Here is a 23,102-nt window from a genome sequence, read left to right as displayed (position 1 = left end):
AATACAGTTGATCTATTGTCTTACGATGTCACTGGAGACATTTGGATTCAGAAGCTTATATCTTTGACGGAAGATTTTATCTTCACTAATTCATGATTGTCCACAAAATACAAAAACACAATATCTTTAGATAAAAACATGTATTTCTATTGGCCACAAACTATTGCCTAAATTATGTTGATTAAGTTGATATTGAGGGGTCCAAATAGCAACTTTAAAACTTGATGAAATGCAACAGTATTCAGACCTCAATTTCAATGCCTCAAGTGTTTCTGTACATTTAAAATGAAAACACTTCTAAGTGAATAAAATAAATTATAAATTAAAAGACAGTTCTTTTATCTGATTAATGGTACTGAAGCTAGCTGACCGCAGAGCAGGTTGGAAGTCCAGGGACATTTTCTCAGTCTTCCTGTTTCGAGAAGAGGAAGAAAAAAGAGGCAGAGAAGGCACAGTCATCCTGAGCAGAGCGTCTGTAGAGGCGTGGTTGTTACATCTTGAAGCCAAACATGGAGGGGATGGATGACTCACACACCAATGGGGATGGATGACCTGTCAGGTTCTGTCAGGGTCGCAGTGCAAACCCAGGCCAGAACTAGCTTCCAGGTAACCTCCATTTATCAGCTCTAATAATAGACATCAGCTCTTACCTCATTGTTCTAAATATCTAGCTGTTAAAATACACCACACACCCAAACAAGAAGCCAAATTCACCCTTTGTATTTCACTTCAAAGCGTCTTCTCTTTGCTGTCTCTAAAGACTAACAAATGGAAACACATTGTATCTGCACAGCAAATTAAAAAGCTAGAACCAGAAGAATTTTTACTGTAACATGAACATGCATAAAATACTGTTTATTGAGCTAATTTTGTTATTTAAAAAGCTTTTTTATATACAAAGTCATGACGTTGTGAAAGTGTTGAGCAGAAACAGTGCCACAGATAAATTCAAAAAATTGTAGTGCAGCTTCTATCATCAGCTTTGCAGGTTTTCCTGTATAGTTGTGCTCAGGCCCAGAGCACGGAATATGTCCCGTATTTGACCAATTATAATCTCTGCTGTTCTGTCCAGCAATTGTACTTCAAAGTGCACAGACATACTGTACATGTTTCTCCCAGCAATTCTGTCACCACAAAAAACTATTTGACATTAGCTACCCATGTGAGGGTTGTGCAAGTCTAGTTATTTGAGATGATCAATCTATAATTTACAGATCAAAGTCTGTTGTGGTGTAATGAATTTGTCAAAAAAAAATGTTACTCAAAGTGCATAGTCCGACATGCCACTCAAACTCTAAAAGCCAGTCTGTAGATATCGTACACATAAAAACATTCTCTTTGGTCCTACAAAGTCGCTGTGAGCTAATGTTGAATAGAGTCTGGGTGGAAGGGAAATTAAAATGCTGACATATTATCAGGCTGTAGCTACAGACACTCTTTCCCTCATTAAGCTCAGACACAGGAATCACATCTGAAACTAATTATCATGATTTATCATGGCTAAACATGCTGGAGGACCGTTTGGAGAGAGGCTTTATTGATGTAATGTGATACACGTATGTCAGCAGACAGTTTGTGTTGACAGAGGATAAACAAGGAGTAAAGAGCCGTGAAAGAAAGGATTTTTAGCTGGTACATTTTATAATCACAAACAACCTCGGGTACCTGAAGGATCTGGCTTTTATATGCTATATATGGCTAAAATATATTATGTCATTTAGAAAAAGGCTTTCATGTGTTAGATTACTAAATTCTTATGTTTCCTTGATTACATATATGTTTTCATTTGGGTTATTTCTTATTATTAGCCATTTTTTCATCAATACAGTTAATATTTAAAAACGCACAACACCAGCTCAAAGAGCTGAAAGAATTCTTTGTGACCTACGATGCACTGCACTAACACGGCTTTAACATAGTCACAGAGGGACTAAAAGAAAAACACTTTTTTTGTCCTGGATATCAAGATTATGAAGCTTCCACACAATGTAAAGCTGACATAATCCTACACTGCATTTCAAACCTCTACAACTGCCTACAAGAATCATTTCCATATAACAGCAACACCCCCATGCAGTAGGGTAATGTGTGAAAATCTTATTTAGTTTAACCTCAAACTGCATTAAAAGTAGCATACACACAAATGAGTGGCGTTGCATTCCTGAAATTAGAAATAATCAAGATTGTGTAAAAGAAAAAGAGGTATGCACTTCTGAAAGGAGAGAGGTTGCTGTTATGAACAGAAGGTCACACACCCAAAAGGCTGCCATGGAGATAGCCTGGGGAGGCGATAATTAAAAAACTGGGACCTATGGGAGGTCCCACGTGTTTCAAATGCAGCAAAGTGAATTAATCACATCCAGTATGAAGGGATCACTGTGCAAACTGAGGCCTTGCATTTTCTGTTTTACCTGTCAATTTTCTCCACAGCACTTTAATTATTATTTTTTTAACCATGATAAAAACGCGCTTCATTAATTATCTCTATTGCTCACAAAATATAGAATTAAATGTGTTATCTGAAATATTTACTACTTAGGATTTTTGATCCACAGATGTGGGCAAAAATAAAGAATAAGGAGCTGCTGAACTTGCTAGACATTTTTATGTACTTATTGAACAGAAACATCTCTTGTTGTGGAATTTACAGAGTAAATTGGGAGTCCAGCAAGCTCCTACTAGGTGGGTAAGTAAAAGACAAAACTGAAAGAGGCAGATGTCTCTTATAGTTTGCTGTAGTTCCTCAATGGCTTATTTTTTTACTGCTACTTTATTTATGAAGCACATTAAAAACAACAGCTGCAACAAAGTGCTGTACAGATAAAATCAACGACTTAAAACCAGAAGGTCATTAAGACGTTAAAATCAAAAGTCTTGGTGTGTCAGATGAGTCACAAGGTAAAAGAAGTTACTGGACTCTAGAGATGAACCATTGCATTGGAAAAACTGTAATCATTGTTCCAGATTATTCATTTAAATACCAAAGACAGATGTATAAAACATATAAAGATACTTGAGATTGGAGTCTAGCTTCACTTTCCAGAAGGACAACATTTAATTGTCCTAAAGTGTAAAGTGTATAAACTCCATAAATGCTGAACTAATTAAAGGTAACTTTATTTGAGGCTGAAATTTATCTTACTTTAGGCAAAATACCAAAAGATTAGATCAGATGTACACATATTCAACTGTCAGTGTGAAGTGCAACACAACGCACATATTAAAAAGGTTTTGACATACAGAAACAAACTTTATTGATGTTATTACTTCTTAGGTTTGCCCTACAGTACATGAAGGCTTGTCCCACATGGACTCACACTGCAAAAAGCTGTGGTAACAACTCATACTTAAAAATAGTCACAACCATTTTATTTTTGCATGTGAAAACTTAGAGGGCAGCGATGCACACACAAAGTGAATAATGACCTCCTACATTAGTCACTTCATGAATTAATACCTTGAAAGCACCTAACAAGGACATGTAACACCTAACTACTCTAGGATTGTATACCCTAAACGTCTTTTTACACTGAATCCCACAGGGAGTTTTAAAGGCATCAAAGGTCACCTATTTTTCAAACAGATGCTCCTTTGCAAGAAAAGTACCGTCTTCTCAGTACGAAAATTAAGGCCTCCTGTTGTGTCCTCATGAATGGATTGAATCCATCTTGCTGTTACAACAGATTCCAGAATATTAGCTTTTTTTACGTAACTTCATCCAAAGCTAGTGTGAGGCTGGGAGCTCGTCTCCCAGCCTCACAAAGCATGTCCGCTGCATTCTCCACTCAGGGTTATATAACTGTTTACTATACTGCAGCTCTGATGGAAGCCGCAAACATTTCTGAGAACAGTGTTCTTGTAAGGCTTCTTATCATGTGATACCAAAAATAACAGCTGACAGGCAATAAACACAAACAAAAAAAGCACACGCTGGTCACAGGGGGAGACAGTGTTTTTTTGATTTGCAATGAACATTCGGATGTCTGCACATAAGGCAAATAAATAAAATAACTGCAGCTGCATGTGATAGTTATGATGCAAACCATGAATTTAAAATACACCTTCAGTCTGAAGAATCCAAAGAGCAAGGCACAAGAACTGGGTCATTTCTTCATTAAGATCAGCTTTCTGAAAAATGTGAGCTTTCCATAAAAGTTATAATACAGAATAAATGGCGGAACAATATTAAAGTGGTGTGTCTGCAGAACCACAGTGCTCTGACTGAAATAAGTTTGTCACACAAGACCTCAAGTCAAGAAAAAGGGTCAGAAGTTAGTTGCTCTGATTGTAGTATAATTTTGACTTTTTATAAGAAACAGTTTTAGCAAACATATCAAAAACAGATGTGTTTTAGTGACCAAAGTCAGTTTCATTTAGGTCAGAATTATGGCCAGCCATATGCTGCATTATAAATCTCACTTAATTATTGAGATTGACTTGTAAAATTGTGTAACACCTTGGTTTCTTTTAATGTTTATAACTAATGGCTTTACCAGGTCTATGTTTCACAAAGTGTTAATAAAATTCCTGCAACACTCAGAGTAGCAAATCCTTCTGTCTTTAAGGGAAAATATTATTGTAATAATACCATATTTGGTGCAAAGTTGGAGAGAAGGTTGTAATAAACCATTCAAAAACAATTTCATTCACCTTTGCTGAATAAAATAGTTAGCAAAAAATGCACTTACGGTACAATGCCTCAGTCTTATTACACCAAGACTAAAACATGCATTTAAAGGGACTCTTTGATATTTTTAAAGTGTGACTCCCTTAAAATGTTGTCAGCAGTTAATATCTTACTTAATTATCTAAGCATCTTTATTTCATATAAATCAAGGTTAGTTGAAAAAAAAAAAGACATATAACATTTTTACAAAACTCCAGTCTCAAAACCTTATAATCAGTTAATGCTGAGCCAAATTTCAGAGCTTTGATCATTTGCTTTGGATGTCTTATTGTACAAATGAATACCTGCAATTTAACATTGCACATGCTTTTTATGTCTCTCTTCTAATTAAAATGAAAATGTGTTTACTGGACTTCCACAATAATTGAATTATTTTATTCTGTAGCAATTCAATCAAGACAGAGTACATGTGTGAGACCTTGAATGGGAAAGCAGCTCCACCCTCAGAGTCTTATCTACTGTTTGGTTTGCATTTCATTCTCCTTGTTGTTTCTGAGTTTAAACAAGGTAAAGAAAATTATATCTTCCTTTTCCTTTCTGGTTATAAATATGGACATGGTTGCATGTCAACTGAGGGCTTCAACCCTGGAAGCTCCCAGAGCTTTAGACACTGACCCAGTCCAAAAGATGCCAAGAAGAAAAATGAAACAGAATTAAAATGTCCTGTCCAGTCTAATAAAACTGAATAAGCCTGTAATTACTTTTCACATTTCACATTCTGCATTGTCATTTAGTTTTTGGCAATGTTTTGTCTTGTTTTTCCTCCACACCCCGGCATCATTCACTTTCCAACTACACCAAGAGATGGGAATGAAGGGGCATTCCAAATCTGTGCATGCCATTTAATTGATTTATACACTCCATTGCTTTTATATCAGACAGCTTCTCTTTACATAATTTATCAAATTCCAATAAAAATAATTGCTTGGCTTTATAAAATAAAATAAAACACCCAAGGCAAACATGATGAAATTTCAAATGTTCATTGTCATATAGTTCTGACATTGCCACTTAAACATAAAACACAAGTTGAAGTAGGATGTGGGGTTTGCCACTCTTAAAAATCAAGAACATTTTGGGAGTTAAAAAAGTGCTTTGCTATAGACACATAAAATACTCTTCTTTTTCTCAACAGTGAACACGGGCAACAGACAAATCACTATTATTTTTCAAATCCTGCCCTGGACAACTTCCCAAAAGCCTTCGTTAAGAGCCGCTTCTGGCTGCCTCTTGAACTAGCTGTTACCTTTGGTCTCCTGGCCACCTCATCTAGATTTATGCCAAATGAAGATGCTCAGTGCCATGCTCGATAGCCTAACATTAACTGCTTACAACCTTTTACTAATACCTCATTTCAAGAACATAGCTGTTCCTATAAAGCTGCCATGGTGGGAGAGTCAGAGTTTGGTGATCCTGTTTTTTTTTTCGTTTTGTTTTTTACATTTGTCCTAGGTTAGAAATCTCAAGCTAGCACAAAAATAAACTTTTTTTGATAACCAGCAAGTCCCATTTTCAAGTTTTCTTGGTAAAACATTCTTGTCAGAAAACTGTAAAACCAGGTCACTTTGCAGATGCACTGAGAGTTGTGGGTTTTGTTCTGAAAGGACTCGACAAATAACATCCAATCAGTTATTGAACATAGATATTAAGACTCTGGTTTGTGTCTGAAGTTAAATAATATTTTAGTCAAAATAATTCCTAAGGCTTAATTAGGCACTATTATTTTATTGTGGCTTAATTTACTGTCAAAGACTACCTAAGTTGAACTGACTAAATAGCCTCAGGATATGTACCTTTAACTTTTCATACAAATGTAAACATTCAAAGATATTGCACTCAAGCAGCTTACTAACATACTGAAGAATGTCTCAGTAAACAGTCCTGTATACTCATAAAGTGCTTAGATGTAAAAACATTTGAAATGCTCAATAACACTTCCTACTCTGGTGTCAGAAATTAGATTCGGTTGGAGGGTCTCGGCGCTGCAAATGAAAGGTTGGTTTTTAGCTTGGAGGCCACTGAAGCAAAAAGCATCCAATCATAGCAATTTGGTTTCAGGATTGATGCTCCAAAAATGTCAAACAACCTTCCCGTGCTCTCTTGCCTGCAAAAAGAGAAAACATGCACACAAAATGAATGACTAAATTCATTTTTTTTTTCTAAGTTCACAATTTATGTAACCCAAATGTACCACTTCTCTATGTGAATGATAAGAGTGGGAGGTTTTTGTGCATGTCCGAGTGGATGATGAGATGAAGAGGTATTATCTGCACTCCACCAGGCCCTCAGGGGTGGTGACTATACTGGGATCAAAGCTGCAGTGCGGATATATTGCACATCTCTCTTCATCCATTTAACTACTCATCCGTTTATACCTCCATCCTCACATCAGTCCATTTACACATCTATTACATCCCCCCATCCTTCTTCCTGTCCCTGGTACTGACCTTGTCATTGCTGGTGGAGTGTGCTGGGTGTGACTCTCCTGAATCTATTCTCAGGACAGACAGAGTGGAGTCTTTCAGTTCTTCTGTGATAGAAAAAAAAAGTGATTATTCACTTTTTAAGCAGTGGTTTTAAGTGATACACCAATTTAAAGTAGCACATAATTGTAGCATACATGCCGGAGAGGTGTTTATTTGTATTTAGCAACCCCCAGAGACCGCTGTCTGGATCCAACTGTCATTCCAACCACAGCTGTAAGTTTCCAACAGCTTTGCAAATCTCTGCTGTTTGTTTTTTTTGTAAAATGCATGCACTCTCAATCAGCCTGGATTGAGAGTTTCTATAAACAACAAATTTTAATTTGTTGTTTATAGACAAATTAAAATTTGTCCCACACTGGACTTTGACTAGGCCATTCTAAGAGGTGACTATAAGTAATTAGATTTGAAACCATTCCATTGTAGCTCCAACATACGGTTAGTGTTGTCCTCTTGGAAATGTGTTGGTAGGTTTGGAATATTCTTTGTATTTTCAGACAGCAGACTGAACAGAGTTCAGTGAGATGCTTAAAATGTGGAGTACTGTTTTACAAGTAGTAAATTGTTTGAGTTTACTAATTTCACATTGAATACTATCATGTGAAATCTGTTTATGACTTCTGATGCCAGTTAGTTGGACAACATTGTATTTAAATATATCAGAGTAAATATGGCTAAAAACAGACCAAAATTTCTGGGGTTTGATTTGTAAAGAAAAAAAAAACATTTTTTTTTTCTCCAAGGGTTTAAGGTCTAGAACATTTATGCGTTCTGCCATCAAAGCGGTTACCTGTGTTCGTACTGCTGCTGTTGCACTTGGACACTTCTACAGGCTGGACAGGGCTCTCATGTGGAGAGGTGCTGGTTTTTTCATCAGAAGTAACGCTGCAAACTTCTGGGCTGCTGGTGACTTTTTTAACACTTTCAGTTTTAGATGCCTGCTGCTGGACAACAGGAGGAGAAAGAAGACCTCCTCCTTTATCCTGGGAACTACTACCATCCTGCTCTGCACTTACACAAGCCAGCTGTGGCCTCTGCACCTCACTGTGTTTTGGTGAGGAGGCTTTCAGAGAGCCTTTAGATTCTAGAGCTGCAGAAGTTGTAGCTTGCTTAGCGGGAGCCTTCTGGATGAGTTCCTCTGAGAAACGTACTTTCTTCTCTTGTCCTCGAGGGGATGAGGTTGCCGCTTTCCTCTGAGTAACTTTATCCTCTTTCAAGCTATCAGAATCTTCAGGTGCACTTAAGGGATCTGGCTTTGTTTTTGAGTCTTGATCTTTCAGATTCCCTTCATTAGCATCTGTTAGAGCATCAAGTTCTTCAAGGAATTCCTCCAGTGTTGATTCAGTAGTCTGGAAGATGAAATAAAAAGAACAAAGTGTTTATTGCCTATTGTCTTTGCAATCTGTGCAGCTTATGTTTGTTCTCTGTTAAATTTTATTTCTAACCTGTGTATTCTCTCCATCGTCATTATCCTGCCATCTGAAAAACATAAATGTATTTCAGATTTTTTTCAGCTGAAATATCTGAGTTTGCAAACATTTATTTTTTCATAGATTTTGGCTAAGGGTCCAAAATATCAATCTGATATTTAGATTAGAACAGCATGTAAATTGATTCAGAGCTAACATCCCAATTTCAGTATGTTTACAAATGTAATGCCCATTATGTTCCTGACTTAAATTCTGCTTGTCAATTGAACATCTGGCACCTTCTCTGAATTTTATGTCTACAGTTTATAGCAACCAGTATGCTACAGGATGCCAACTTAGCAATTTTGTTGCTAAATTTAGCTACTTTTCATACCCTTTAGCAACTTTTTTTCCCCTCCCAAAAAGTAAATAACTCTAGGCACTTTTATTAAAGTTATTAAAGATTTTTGAAGAGTTATGAAACCCTGTCACACTTCTCCATGATCAGCAAATCCTGCCTCTCCACATCACTCTCACAGGCAGCAGAGACCTCACACAGCTTTAGAGGCTTTTCTTTAAGCCAGCTGACAAGCAGCGCACAGCAACACCTGAGGGAATGCTGCATTATTTTATCTTCCGAATAGTCGTAGCAAACCTTACGTCTCATTGAAAGGATTTTAAGCCACAGTATTGACATAAAGGACAATTTCAGCGGTTTTAAAACTGAATCTGCTGTTGTCCTCTTCTGAAATTACAAGTGGAGATTCTATCTGTCTTTAAACCTTGGTGAGGGCTTAGCTGTATAAACATTTGTTGATTAATTGAATCGTTTTCCTGAAAGAAGCTAAGCTTGTAATATCTACAATGTGTTTATTCAAAGTGCTTTATAATTTGATTCTCGGCCCACTGCTCCATTATCCATTAGTGGTGATGATGAGGCTGCAGGGAGCAATCTGTACTTCCATTTCCGACTCAGAAAGAGGAAGCAGCAATCAGAAATGTGTTGCAAACTGTGTCAGTAGCACAGTTGGAACCTCTCAGGTCACACCTCAGAGTGTTAATCTGTCCATGCACTACATTTGCTCTATATGGAAAGAAGATTTTAAAAAAAATGTAAGGTGTTTTATAATTTAAGATTCAAAGTATGAGGTGTGCATTGCTTCCCTTCATGCCCAGATCCTCTTGGGTTTGAATTTAAAGTAAAACCAGCTCTTTCCCCAGTGCTCATACACAGCATTTGTTTTAAAAGCTGGAGGACACAAGCTGACTGCAGCAGATGCAAACAAGGCCTTTTGGGTTATTTAATCAGCTGCCGCAACATCTAAATCAAGTCTCATGACATTCAGCGAAATTTGTACACAAGGGCACAGTTCAGGGAAACAAAATGGCCTTCCCACATCCGATTTACGCATTTCATTAGTCATAGTTATTTCTCTCAGGACAATTAACTGATGGCACAGTTGAAGAAATCCCGATGCAGATTATATGTTCTGTTTGTCACTGACCTCCTGGCCCTCCCAGTTAATCGATCTTTGCCTGTTGCTTTGCTGCTCATCACGAGCACGTTTTTAGCTGCCTTGTCTTTGCCTCGCTTGTCGTGACCTAAAACAGAGGAGTACAGAAAAGGAACATTTTCATTCATCATTTCTTTGAATAGATACAGGACTTTGCAGAGATGTTCATACCCCTTAAACCTTTCAATATGTTCTCACAGTACAACCATAAACCTCATTTTATTAGGATTTCAAAGTATTAAGTTACAGTGAAGTGAGAAACCATACATGACACAATGCTCTCAATCTTAATAATTCACAATAAATCTTGAAAGTTTTGCCACCCAGATTTAAAACCGGCGACCTTTTGCTGCCTCTGCAAGTTTTTTTTGTTTTCTGGGGATTTTTTTTTTTTTTTTTTACCAGCTTTGCTCTGAATATTGCGCCTTTTATTTTCGGAAATGAATGTTTAAGTCTTGCCAAAAGATCTTAATTAAATGTGAGTCTCGGCTAATTAAATGCATGAATAAGCTTCGATTTAAACCGCGCTATTGTAGCGCTGGCTGTATGTTTAGGGTCACCAAATCTGTCTGGAAAGCGACCCAGGGTATGAATACTTCAGGAACATTCTGAAGCAATGAACAGTGAAATACCTTTCGAACCCGCTTTCGAACCTCTTCTCGCATTCCGTCCTCCTGGAACCAGTAAAATCAATAATGTATCTTTTTATTATAGTGCTGTTATGTGAACGCTTTCATCCACTTATTTTTACAGAAATCATCTTATTACCTCTAGTTGAAGCTGCCCAGTCTCTGCCAGGAAGAGATTTGTCTGAAAACCTAGAGGGAAAGGCATAATTCAGATCGAGGGAAAATTGGTTCATCCCAGTTCTTTGAAATTTTAATAAGTCGCAGAATTATAGGACTAAATTGGAATATTTTAGATTACCCATTAAAAATTTTATACCAAGAGTCACATCCAAACAGTTTGTAACCACTGAAATAACGTAAACCGTCAGATAAAAAGCACATTTCCGCCTGTGCTCTTGCACGGGGGCCTTGTTTAAGCTTTGCCAAATAAGGCAAACTATTCCGACGCTTATCCTCGGCTAAAAATAGCAGGTCCTCCCTTGTCTCTTTACATTTTGATGCTTCCTTAAACAGCGCCAGTAATTTGCTCTCTGCACTACACCTCGGCTAGTCTGAAATTCAACAAAACATTTCAAAATGAAGGGCTACATTTCTGCTTCCAGTCAGTTGGGCTCAGTCTGCGTGATTTCACCAAGTGATGAGACTTTTTTGAAGCACTTCAAATAGCTTTAGTAATGGATAATTTTACCGAATAATCAAATAAAATTAAGAATTTTGTTTTTTTTCCCCCCATTTGGTCTGAAGGAGCTTTTAGTGTTTTACCAAGTAGTGATTTAAAAGCAATAAAAAAATTACAACATGTTGTGTATTTCTTATGTAGGGGGGTATCTCATATCAATTTCAAAAACAATTAAAAAAATCAAGTTACAGGGATATAGTTTTCTTTCTTGGAGTGAAATTTAACTAAAAACTTGCTGCTGACATTAGAGGTTGCATGTTAAATTACTGTGATCACTTAGTGTTCAATCTGTGAGGGAGGACACACACCAATGCAAAAAGTGAAATAATTATTCAAGAAAAGGTGGCATTTCCATGTTGTGTGATATTACAGACCAAATTCTAAACACCAGGTTGATGCTGCTTTGTTGTTTTCTGTGGAAATAGATGAAGCTGCAGGTTTTATAAAAGATCCAACACTGAAGCCATTCTTCCTGCCTTGTGACAGATTTTTTGTTAAATTAATTTGATTTGTTAGAAAATATGTTGGGATAAACAAGAGAGAGCAACCAACATGGAGTGATTAAAGATTATGTGAGGGCAGCCCTGTAAAAAAAGGTTATCGTTAAATAACATTTGCCCATATTTGTGGTACACATGATTTAAAGTAGGGGCTACATTGCACAATTGCTAGGACTCATTGGAACAAGAAGGTTCTTGGTTTGCATGTTCTCCCTGGTAGACTGACTTCCTTCCATGGTCCAAAAACATGACTGCCAGGCCAATTGATCTCTCTAAGCTGCTCTTATGTATAAGTGTGTACATAAATTGCTGTTTGACACCCCATACATAAAAAAATATATATATATATAGAAAATAAACTGGTCTTACGGGCTCTTACATGTTTTCGGTTTTGTCCATGTCCCATGCACGTCTCCACTGCCCCTTTGCATTTTTGTGGCGTGCCACTCTCTCCCTGTCGATCTGCTCACGTTCCTTCTTCCACCGTAGATACTCCTCCTGCTCCTCCCTTGATGTTGGGATGTTGAGATCTGTGCTGGGCTGCGGGCTCTCAGGCTCCTACATGGACACAAAACACGTCAATGTATTTTAACGCAAAAAAAAGCATTTTATTGAAGTAGCAACAAGAAAATGTGAAGTTGAAACAGCAAAGACTCTTAAATTTCTGTATATTTATGCATTTTTCTTTTATTTGAAGGCTCCTATGGTCTTATTCTGAACACTGAGGAACAGTAATCAAGAAATGGGTAGAGTAGACTTAATAAAATCAGGTCTCCTTCCTCCAGGGGCGACTACATGCTAAATGTAGATCAGATGCAGGCACCTTAATACATCAAAAGAGACACAGACTTTTATGCGATGAAGTCATAAAGCCTTGGAGCAAACCAGGACAATAAATGGCACTCTACAGAGAAATATATGAAAAAGTTAAGGGAAAAATCTGCAATACAAAGAAATCTGCAACCAAAAAAAAAAAACTGAACAAGAGACACAACAAGTGCTGGTAAGCATTGTCCCCATTTTTTGCTCCGGTTTGGACCAATTGCAGCAGAGTAAACATGTTGTCTTGGCTCATCCTTGTGTTTACCATCGTTTCTGCACCTCCCTTATCTGCGGCCCTCAGAGAAGCTCTGTGTCCACATGGGAGGTCATTCTCTCATGTTCAGACAGGTCGACTCCGGCTGCCACCAACCATTAATTAAATCTAATTCTTTCTGTTCCGTAGGGCCTCCCAAGTACATTTTCAGGATCTGAGACCAGTGCTTGATTCTTGATGCTCTTCCATGAAAGCCTCGTTTGAAGACCATGCAATAAATAGTTTCCATGCCAACAGGTTGACATCTCTCCAGCTCCCCCAGAGTCTCAGAGGGTCATTTGTCATTTGAGTCATTTTGACAAATGTCATTTGGATATTTAACTATTGGCAGGTTTGCAGTGTGGTTATACTTTTTTTTATTGAAAATGTAATATTTATGGGATCTTTTCCTTCTATTTCACATTTATGAGCTACTTTGTGTTTAATACAAAAGGTTTTAGGATTTTATGCTCTATCACATAAAATCCTAAAAGTTAAAGAACTTGGAAAGTGGTATGAAAACATTTACAAGATAATGTAAATGTTCATACAGTATTCAGTCTGCCTCACCAGCCTGTATTATCCAGCTCCTGATTTAGGATGCATGATGATGGGTTAGAAAACACAGGGAAAAAGAAAAAGACAGCAGCCTCTCAACAATGTGTTGTAGCTCAGATGAGGGTAGTGTGCAAATGTGCATTTGCATTTCCGTGTACTTGCTCTCTCTCATAGCTTTTCTCAAATCTGAGATGTTGCTGTTTTCCAAAAGGAGTGACTATAACCATTTTTATAAGAGTCTGTCCTGTCATTAGTTCACCTGCCGTTGCTCTGTATCCTTGTGTTGCTCCTCTGCGTTCATCGGCCCCTGTTTAATGTCCTCCTGGCAGTGAGCAGAGACAGGAAGGTAAAATGTAAGCGAAACAACCGCAGGATGACATAGCAATTTGTTGTCAGGCAGTTTAACATTGTTGCAAAGAGCCATGTTTCTGCTGCTGCCCCAGAAAGCTAAATAAAACCCAGGTAGGTCAGTGACTCATCCTTTAAGAGTCTCACATCGCCCTCCAGTGGTTTCAAAATGCAACAACCGAAAGAATCAAGACTGAAAATATCTGCTCTGCAAAAGGGTCTTCACAGAAAAATGCAGTTTGTACGGAGATGAGATGGTATTAAAACCTGCCTGACCTTTTTAGCTCTCGTGGACATGGACAGAGAGAAGTGGAAGACATGCAGTAAACAGTCTGGGGTGTCAACACTGCATCAAATTGTGCCCCAAGAGTTTGTATGTTTCTGAATATCTGACAAAGTAATTAGTTTATAGTTACACTTATTTACATGCAAGAACTGCAAAGACATGCTATTAAACATTTCAACAGATTGGATGACCTGTGTTTTTCGTCTTCTTTTTCCCTGTTACCCCACATTCTCTTGTTTCTCGCCGGCTATTTCCCGGAAACCTGCCAGGGGTCCGTCTCTTTGGCAGCATAATGAGCCTTTTTAGAGTGAGAGGGCAGTTGAATGTTAATTAGATCAAATCGGGCCTTTCTGAGTGCTGGGAATGGAGAAACAATAGTGACAGAGGAGAGAAGACCACTTAAAGCGAAGAAAAACGGAGACTGGAAGCAGACGGACGGTTGGTAAGAGCCTCCTCTGCCCTCCTCACCCCCTTTTGTTTCTCTCTCACTCTTCACGTGCCCTCGGTCTGTTTCTTTTCTCAAAGAAGCTGTGAGGCATATAATCTGAATCACCCATGAGATACTTCCATACATAATCTATACAAAATATTTTAATGGTAGGGTTGAGCTGTATCAATTGAAATGCATCATGAGTTTTTCTACTAAAATCTTTTTCTGCCCCTTTTATTGTGACATTTATAATTCATTGCTCTTGTGAACTTGCATACATTGAGAAAACTAAGGAAGCCGCGATGAAGGATCAGTGGCCATAAAGACAGAATTTCCAGAAATGATCAAGATTATCCTGTTAAAGTGCATTTCAAAGATGATCATCTAGATATTTCTCCATTGCCATTTTGTAATACTGAACAAGCCACACTTCCAGCTACGAGGCGTTGACCTCATAAAGTTCCTCAATCGATGTGACGCCATTTTGGTTTTAACTCCAAAGGGACTAAATTAAGGATGTCCTAAGTCCGGTCCATTGGACTTAGGACATTTTTTTGTGGCTCGACAGTATTGTTATTATTCCTGAACTCTATATTTTATATTGGGTTTATTTCAGTGTTGATTATTTTATCTATATAATGAGTGGATTTGTCTTTGTATGTGATGATGCCTCAAACAGATTTTCTTCTGATATCCCTGTCCTATGTTGTCCATTTAGCTGTAATCAACTCTGGGTGGTTTACTGTCCCTGCTGAAGAGAAGCATCCTGATATTACGCTGCTGTCACCATCTTTGCTTTTTCTTTATTTTCAGAGCCATGTGAAATGTTAGATTTCTTCCACTCCTGCAATGTGAACCAAAACCAATTTGCTGCATCCTCTAAAAGGTTTTTGGCGAAAACCAGCAGGACTTCTTGTGGTATTATTTAACAACAGCTTTCTTCTTGCCTTCCTTTCAACCAGCTTTGTAATGTGCGCTACTCCTAGATGTCCCGTAAACAGATCTTCCCTAAGTTTTAGATCACTGCAGTTTCTCCAAAATTACCATGGATTGTTTGGCCACATTTCTGAAAGTCCAGAAAAATATCGAAAAAGGTTTGTAAACAATATCCATGTGAAAGCAGGGACCGTGGAGGTGCCAGATTACTGAGGTTTTGGCTACTGGTCAAGTGCTGATTCAGCACACATGATAAACAAGGGAGACAGACTTAGTGGGCCTGGAATAAAGGCAACAAAACACCAATTTAATTCTGTGGCTTTTAGACCACATTAACTCAGAATGATCGGAGAGCAGCACTCTGCATCAGGTAACCAGAGAATCATCCACAAATTTAGAAACTCCCATTAGCTTTGCTTTTATATCCACAGACCCCCACTTTATATGTACAGTTGTGAGGCATCATCTGCATGCTCTGCAGCGTATTGACTTGAGCAGCTTGCTTGAGAGCCTTTAAGTGTGAGTGTGTGTTTCACAGTGAGACACGGCAGCTGCTCCAGAGTTTCTGCATACCCAGGGGGAACTGAGTTCAGCGAAAGGGTGGCATTTCAAAGCCCAGCCGGGGGTACCTCATGTGCGCAGGGTAATATCTGGGTTAAGCACGGGATCACAAGCACACTTCAGCATGAACTGGAGCTGCATAAATAAACTGAAACTGAATACACTTAATAAAAAGATACAGGAACAATCAAACTAAACCTTTCCAGTCTAGGTCAGTTATGATTTATAAATATTCGCTAAGTGCAAGAATAATGAGAGGCAGAATCTCATTCTCAAACTCAGAAGTTTACATACCCTAAGACTACTGCCCATTAGGTTAATACAGACAATCTTAACTAATCTGAGCCACATCTGTAGGTGTAGTTTTAGGCACACCTCCTTTACTAGAACAGCAAAAAAAATCTTGCAAAGCTGTTGGCTGAAGCTCCTGAGAGTGATCATGGAATCACTGAAGCAGTATGTCAACACAGCAGCTAGAAAGGTAAAGTTTGTGCATATATGGGCTTTAGGGACAGTAACCTTTAGCATCCCACCGAATTAGTAAAACATGACTTCAGGACGACAACGTAAATGTTAAATGTATTTGAACCTAAAGAAAGCAAAAAGTAATCTCTCGATACAACTCTAGTTCTTGTGGCATTTAACAAAGAGAAATTATTTAAGTTATCCTAACTGACTTAAAATATGAAAGGTTTAATCTGATTTACTGTCAGGCAGCAGGAAACGAGTGTTTTGTAAAGTGTGCAAACATCTGTTGTCAAAAGTCCAAAATAAAAAAGGAGTTTTGTGGCTCCTGTAAAATGTGCATATAAAACAAGATAAATTCAAAAATTCGAACGTTACAAAGAAATATTAAATAATCAAGAAGAGAGCTTGTCTGGAAGGGGGAAAAAAAGGTTCTCAGAATTCCAAACCAAAATTAGCTTAAACGGCAAGTGTTCAGTGTTTTAAAATATATTTAGACCAGAGTTTATATTAGGCAGCTGGGTTTTTAAAGAGCCACGGCTCCATCAGGAGGCCCCCTCTTTCCTAATCCCACAGCAGTAAGTCACAGCCTCAGCCCACCTCCTGTCTGCTCCTCATTGTGCTCAGTCACTAGAGGGGACGGGCGGGCAGACATGTCTGACATCTATGTAAAACACATGGGTGCAGCAGGAGAAAATAAACAAAGAGGAGAAGTGCGAAAGAAGGCAGACGGATGAGTTGCGTGTGTCTGAATCAGACCTTTGCTGCTACTGCTGCTGACGATGATGATTCCCGCTTCGTCGTCTTACTCGGCTGCGTTCCTCTCCCAGCTGACTCCACTTGCCTCGTCTGTCCTTCTTGCAAGGGGCTCTTGACATCTGTGGGGCCCAGTTGTTTCTCTGGCCTCTCACTCACCACCCTTTTACCCTGAGGAGACACTTACGAATGTCAGAGTATCACATCTAATGTGCTTTGCAGTAACATAGAGTCTGACTTCCCAAACAAAGAACCAAATGCAAATTGTGTCTGTAGAAGCTGTGTTTCCAGTAGAGCTACGCAGTGTATCACAGAATCTATATTGTCAGTGAAATATGCAACACTGCTTGGATGCAATATTTGGCAGACTCTGGTATTTCTGGAGCCATGACTTTTATTAGATGACAGTTTCTTAACCAGAAGTATGTAACCTACAACTATTTCCCTTTTTTTTCTACACAGGAAAATAACTCAACTGACCTGGCTTTACGCAACAAAGTGTGTTTTCTTATCATTGCTGTGAAGTGAAATAATGCTTTGCTGTTTTAAAACCTAAAAATTTTAATATTTGTAGATAAAAATTATTTCAATTGAACCAATAAGTTTTTTTTTTTAAATAAATTAGACAAACATCTCTGAAAATACTGCATAATCAAACAATGTACGAGTATTTATTTCAAAAAGTGCTTTATTTTATATGTTTTCACAGTTATTTTTCACAATTTATATTTGATGACGACATTCAAGTCTCTTAGTTTGGAAGGCTTCCTTGCCATCATCCTTATTAGTTTCCTCCACAGTTCCTCAATCTGCGTTATACGACGACTTTGACATTTATTTTTCATTGATTATTAATGAGGATATACATAGTTTACATCTATTATCTTTTTCAGAACTGATATTCCTTTTATATTGTTTTGCTATCAGGTGATCAATGCCTCTCATATGATCAAACTGCATAGGTTGATGATAAGCATCATCATCAGGTTACAACAAGGTGGAAAGTAACTAAACTAGATCTATGAACAAAATGAAGGCGAAATTATTCAATGTAAATATTAGTCAACTTTTTAATTCTAGAGGATAGCATCCTTTTAAGAAAGTTCTGGACTGAAGAAAGTATTGAGGTTGCATTAAATATTATTATTATAATTAATTACAAAATAAAATAAAGTGCTTCCATCAGTAGTCATTTAGTCTAAGCTATTTCTAAATATTCCTCTAAGCTTCCATATCCATGTACCAAAGTGACTTTACCTTTTTTCCAGCCATTGTGACCGTCAGCTGCTTCCTGGAGCCTCGCCCAGTCCCCTGAGTGGACCCTTCTCCCACCCTATCAGTCCCACCCTCCTGCTGTTCTGTCCCAGTTGGAGACCCACTCCCAAAAGGCTTTGTTACCACCATGCGACTCTCCTGCACCCAGAAAAAAACTAACAGTTCATGAAGTTGTTTTTTAGCAGCATACTATGAAGTAAGATCTATGCAGGATACACACATCTGTGGACTTGCTGATTGTGATGGTGAGGTCATCAGCTTTTCCTTTTCGGCTCTGCAGCGCCATTCCTTCCTCTTCTGCCTTTCTCCTGTCCTCTTCCACCTCCTTAAAGAGAGAAAGATACGGTCATATTTAAGAGAGACAAAATGTTTAAACCTTGAGAGCATGAAGCCTAGTAACAGATTCTCATTGTCTCATTTTTGAGAAATACATTTTAGTCATTGGTGTTTAAATGTTTACATACCATAACCTTAATCTGCTTTTAACTTATTGCTGAATAAGAAAGTGTTTTAATTCCACTAAAAACAGCAAATATAGTCCTTGTTTTACTCATTAAGCAAAAATCTATCAACAAAAATGTTTGTCCTAAAAGGAAAAGGTTGGGACACCTTACTCCTAAAAAACCTAGTGTTATTTCTTTTTTCTGAAATGGGACTCTTGTAGTCATCCAACAACCTCCTACATCAATACTGACGTTTTTCACACCTTTCATGGCATCCTACCATTTACAAAGAATGTGTTAAAACACATCTGTGCTACTTAGAATAACAATGCTGGTCAGAACAGGAGCATACATTACAGAATAAAATGATTAAACCTTCTTGGTACTGCGTTTTTCATTTAACAGTGTTTGTAGTAAGTTGTCTTATTCCATAGTAAGAAATTGAAGGTCAGCTTGATTTGCAATATGTGCTTTGAAATGCCTCCATTGGGGGTTTTCAAGCTACAGCAGTTCTTTTGCTTTTCTTTTTTAACTAGATGCATTATTCCATAAAGCTTCACTTTATGAGCACAAGTTAAGACATTTTTTAATTTTGATCATGTAAACAAATAAAACAATCTTGTGAATCTAAAGGAAAAGTTGTATAAAAATAATAGTATGCATTATTTCATTTAAGGAAAGACTAGAAATTCAGCTGGATGCTCTGATTCTGACATAAAGCAGCCAGCAGCTCTTCCTCACCTTGTACCTCTTCATGAGCGCTTCGTTCTTCCTGCGGAGAGCCTCAATCTTCTTGTCCAGCTCCAGATCTCTTTCCTGATCCCTTTTGGGCATCATGTTGCTGGTGGTCTGGTTAGACACACTGAGACATTAATCAATGGAAGGTTTCAGATTTTAACTTTAGCTTTGATAGTCATATAAGAAAGTCTATACTTTTTTTGTTAACTTATGCTGTATGCTAAGTAACTCCTCATCTTGACACATGAAAAAAAAATTCAAACAGAAAAAGCTGGTATTGTTAAAAAAAGAAGAAAAGAATGATTTGATGTTTTTTTTAAAATAACATTTTGAGTTCATTTTCTACAAAATAAAAAATCATAAATCACATGTTAAATATGGAAAACTGGGAGGCTCAGGCTGCAAGCTGTCATGTGAAACCTTAATATATGTTGTTCATGAAGAGAAGAGAGCATAAAGCAAAATGCTGATCATTGAGAGACATCTGTGTCTGAGCAACAGCACAAACACAACCTCGCAGTCACCACAGATGGAGCATTCATTAGGAAGCTCAGTTACACATATGCAGAGCATCCTAAACATCCTGGTGAAGTCAGCAGGGCACGCCTTGCCACAGCACACGAGGCCCAGGGCTAAAAACTCAAATGTGAACTCAAGGAGCAGCAGCTTTACCTCTGCGGCATTGCTGCTAATATCAACTGGACAGTTGTTGTTAATTCGAGGCAGCCCAATTGTTGCACAGCATCAAATATCTTTGACTCGGTGATCTCACATCCTTTGGGCTCCTGTAATTTAATATTCCCTCTACAATCTGGTTTGTCCAGATTGAGGAAAATGGAGCCCAGTCGCAGGTTCCAAGTTTGATGCTGCAGGTAAGAAGGATCTGTCAAGTTTTGGAGTACTGATATGTGTGACAAAGCAGAGAAAATAAAAAAACAGAGAAAATAAAAAAACTGTAGGCATTTGGATGAACTTTGGCAACTTTTAATTATGTGTTTGTTTATTCTTGGTTGCAAGACAAATCATTTTAGACAAATAGCTTTTTGTCAGAAAAACTTAAGCAGGTACTGTTCCTGAAACACAGAACAGTCTTACCTGTAACAAAACATCTCTAATGTTGAAGTCTTGTGTTAGTTGCCCCGAGGGGTTTTGTGGAGGTGATGCTCTACAGTGAGTCAGTCATCCTCCACTGGTGCACCAATGACAACACTAAAGTCAAGGTTGTTTCCATGTGATATAAAGAGAACGAAGAGATGACTCACAACAAATAAGTGCACTAAAAACACCATCATTTGCATCCCTGTTGCTGCTTCACCTCCAAATTAAAGACTTTTTTCCCCCTGAGATGTCTTTTGAAGATCAGGGCTCCTAAGGAACTATTAACCACAGGTCTGTGACGGAGTCCGAGCATGGGCAAAGTTTGGACTCACTCTGCCAAAAGAGACGACAGGCCCGGAAAGTGGTTACCTCACTGTCTGCAGTTGTCAGGGTATCCAAACACAACAGAGCGTGAGGACATACCACCAAGAATAGGTGCAACAGAGAGCCCACTGTGAAATCTCAGCGAGGCCAATGACGAACACAGCAAAACCAATGCAAGGAGGAGACTCTGTTTGGGGATGTTAAGCCACTGGGTTGGGCTGAGTGTGAAAACAGTGCACCAGTACAGCTAACGTTCACACACAAAGAATGCACAGAGATGGTGTTGTCGGTCAGACGGCACCAATGCTCAGGCAAAGAGGGCAGCAGAGGAGGAGAAGGGGCCTGAAGGGAAAAAGCTGCCAAGGCTTTCCTCCTACCCAGCGATCCTGCTTTCCCACAAGGCAGCAGCAGCAGAGACAGAATGAGCCAGAGAGAAAGATGCATGCAGCCAGAGCTAAATCTGCGACAGACTAGAGGGGGAGGAACCCAACACCAGAGAGAGGAGAGAAGGGAAGCAGAAAGAAGATACTCACAGGTCTTTCCATGTCAACGGTGGGAGCCGGGCTGGGTCTGGGAGCCGGGCAGCCGAGGCAGCAGAGAGGGCTGCCTCCCGTTCACGATCATGCCTCGCTTACAATGAGGCAAGTTGGGCAGGCAGCCAAGATGTCTAATAAATGCACAGAGCTCCCCCCGTTAACGGATTTTACAGCACCCACCCGCTTGTCCTCCCTCTCTCTCTGACTCCAAATCTCCCACCCTCCCACTCCTGTGCCGTCGCTCCCACTCTCCCCTCTTTAAAAACACTTGCTCTTTCCCCTCCTCACTCTTCTCAAAGCATGCTGCTTCCATCCCGCGATTCTGCCCACACAGACGCACTTCAGACAGGACATTTCTTTTTGCATGCAGTCTTCTCCTGGCTGATTATGTATTTTTTTGAAAGCTCTGACATGCCAGTTCTGTGACATATATTTAGAATAATGTGCTGTAGGATGACTGATAGCAAAATAACTTTGGAATCTCACAGAAAATAAAAAAAAATATGTTATCGTGACAGCTCTTAAAGAGAGTAACAATCCAATAAAATTACCTGGTGAATATTTTCACCAGGTAATTTATGGAGATTATAGCATGGTATTTTTCTACAAATAAACAGTCTTGTTCTGATTTGATGTCCATTTTTCTTGTTTTGGTCTCACTGGGAATCATTCCTCACGTTATTCACAACCAGACCTGCTATCATCCAAACTGAGACATTGTAAATGAGATGCATGTGCTGCCCATTCTCTGTTTGCATGCGGTTTCAGCTGCTGCGTCTCCTTTAAGTGCCTGACTGCAGGCAGACAGTGAAAAGGTTTCCCAAACACATGGGATCCAGAGGAAAGGAACTCCTTACTAGTGTTTCCATTCTGTAAACAAAAAATAAGAATTAAATGTTTATCACAAAAACAAACAGATATGCCTCTAAATCAGCATGTAATTAGATTTTGTGGAGAAAAAGCATCAGTCACATTTTAGCATACTAATATCAGAGTTATTCAAAGGCTTATGTAGAATATTTATTAAAACATAAGCTGTAGTCTTGAGGCATGTTAAGGCCTAAAGATCACTAAAGACGAAATCAGTGTAATTCACTGCAGCAAACAGCAACAAAGTGCAAGGTTTGAAAATATGAATTATAACAGGTGTTCTAATTTTCTGCGCATGGATGGATTATCTCTGGATACTCTGGCCTCCAGTGCTTGTCACTTGCATAGAAAATCTTACTTAAATCATTTTGTATCTCTTCTCAGCCTTTTGTAATTATGTTCAATGGTTGCTCAAGTAAATTGTCTTTTACGGTATCGACAAAGTACAACAATCAATGTATAACATACACACCTGCTTCCATAGGGGAGACAGTAATTTGGC

At 38.5% G+C, this 23,102-nt stretch overlaps 1 protein-coding gene across 2 annotated transcripts; it reads right to left on the bottom strand.

Moving 5' to 3' along the window:
• Positions 1 to 1,515: 1,515 nt before the first annotated feature.
• Positions 1,516 to 22,015, bottom strand: LOC129365372 (coiled-coil domain-containing protein 9B). Of its 2 annotated transcripts, none has more exons than XM_055038540.1 (14): positions 21,728 to 22,015; positions 19,776 to 19,896; positions 18,812 to 18,916; positions 18,574 to 18,729; positions 17,320 to 17,487; positions 13,794 to 13,856; positions 12,281 to 12,459; positions 10,862 to 10,911; positions 10,726 to 10,767; positions 10,085 to 10,181; positions 8,616 to 8,649; positions 7,961 to 8,519; positions 7,135 to 7,217; positions 1,516 to 6,791 (listed from the first exon to the last, which is right to left on the bottom strand). In XM_055038540.1, exons 2-14 carry the CDS (start codon positions 19,869 to 19,871, stop codon positions 6,765 to 6,767), a joined length of 1,659 nt encoding a protein of 552 aa, XP_054894515.1. In that variant the 5' UTR covers positions 19,872 to 19,896; positions 21,728 to 22,015; the 3' UTR covers positions 1,516 to 6,764. The 2 variants fall into 2 exon arrangements, with proteins under 2 accessions (XP_054894515.1, XP_054894514.1); XM_055038539.1 differs by having other exon boundaries at positions 19,776 to 19,883.
• Positions 22,016 to 23,102: the final 1,087 nt, after the last annotated feature.

Source organism: Poeciliopsis prolifica, unplaced genomic scaffold (genome assembly GCF_027474105.1).
Source record: "Poeciliopsis prolifica strain line A6 unplaced genomic scaffold, Auburn_PproV2 SCAFFOLD013, whole genome shotgun sequence".
Lineage (NCBI taxonomy): Eukaryota > Metazoa > Chordata > Actinopteri > Cyprinodontiformes > Poeciliidae > Poeciliopsis > Poeciliopsis prolifica.
The sequence above is the reverse complement of the archived record's forward strand: the minus strand, read 5'-3'. Positions and strand labels throughout refer to the sequence as shown.

Coding starts and splice junctions, on each gene's coding strand:
- LOC129365372 (XM_055038539.1), bottom strand. Junction 13,857..17,319: donor CAGCAGCAGTAGCAGCAAAG/GTCTGATTCAGA, acceptor GCTCACTGCCAG/GAGGACATTAAACAGGGGCC. Junction 8,650..10,084: donor TTAACTGGGAGGGCCAGGAG/GTCAGTGACAAA, acceptor TATGTTTTTCAG/ATGGCAGGATAATGACGATG.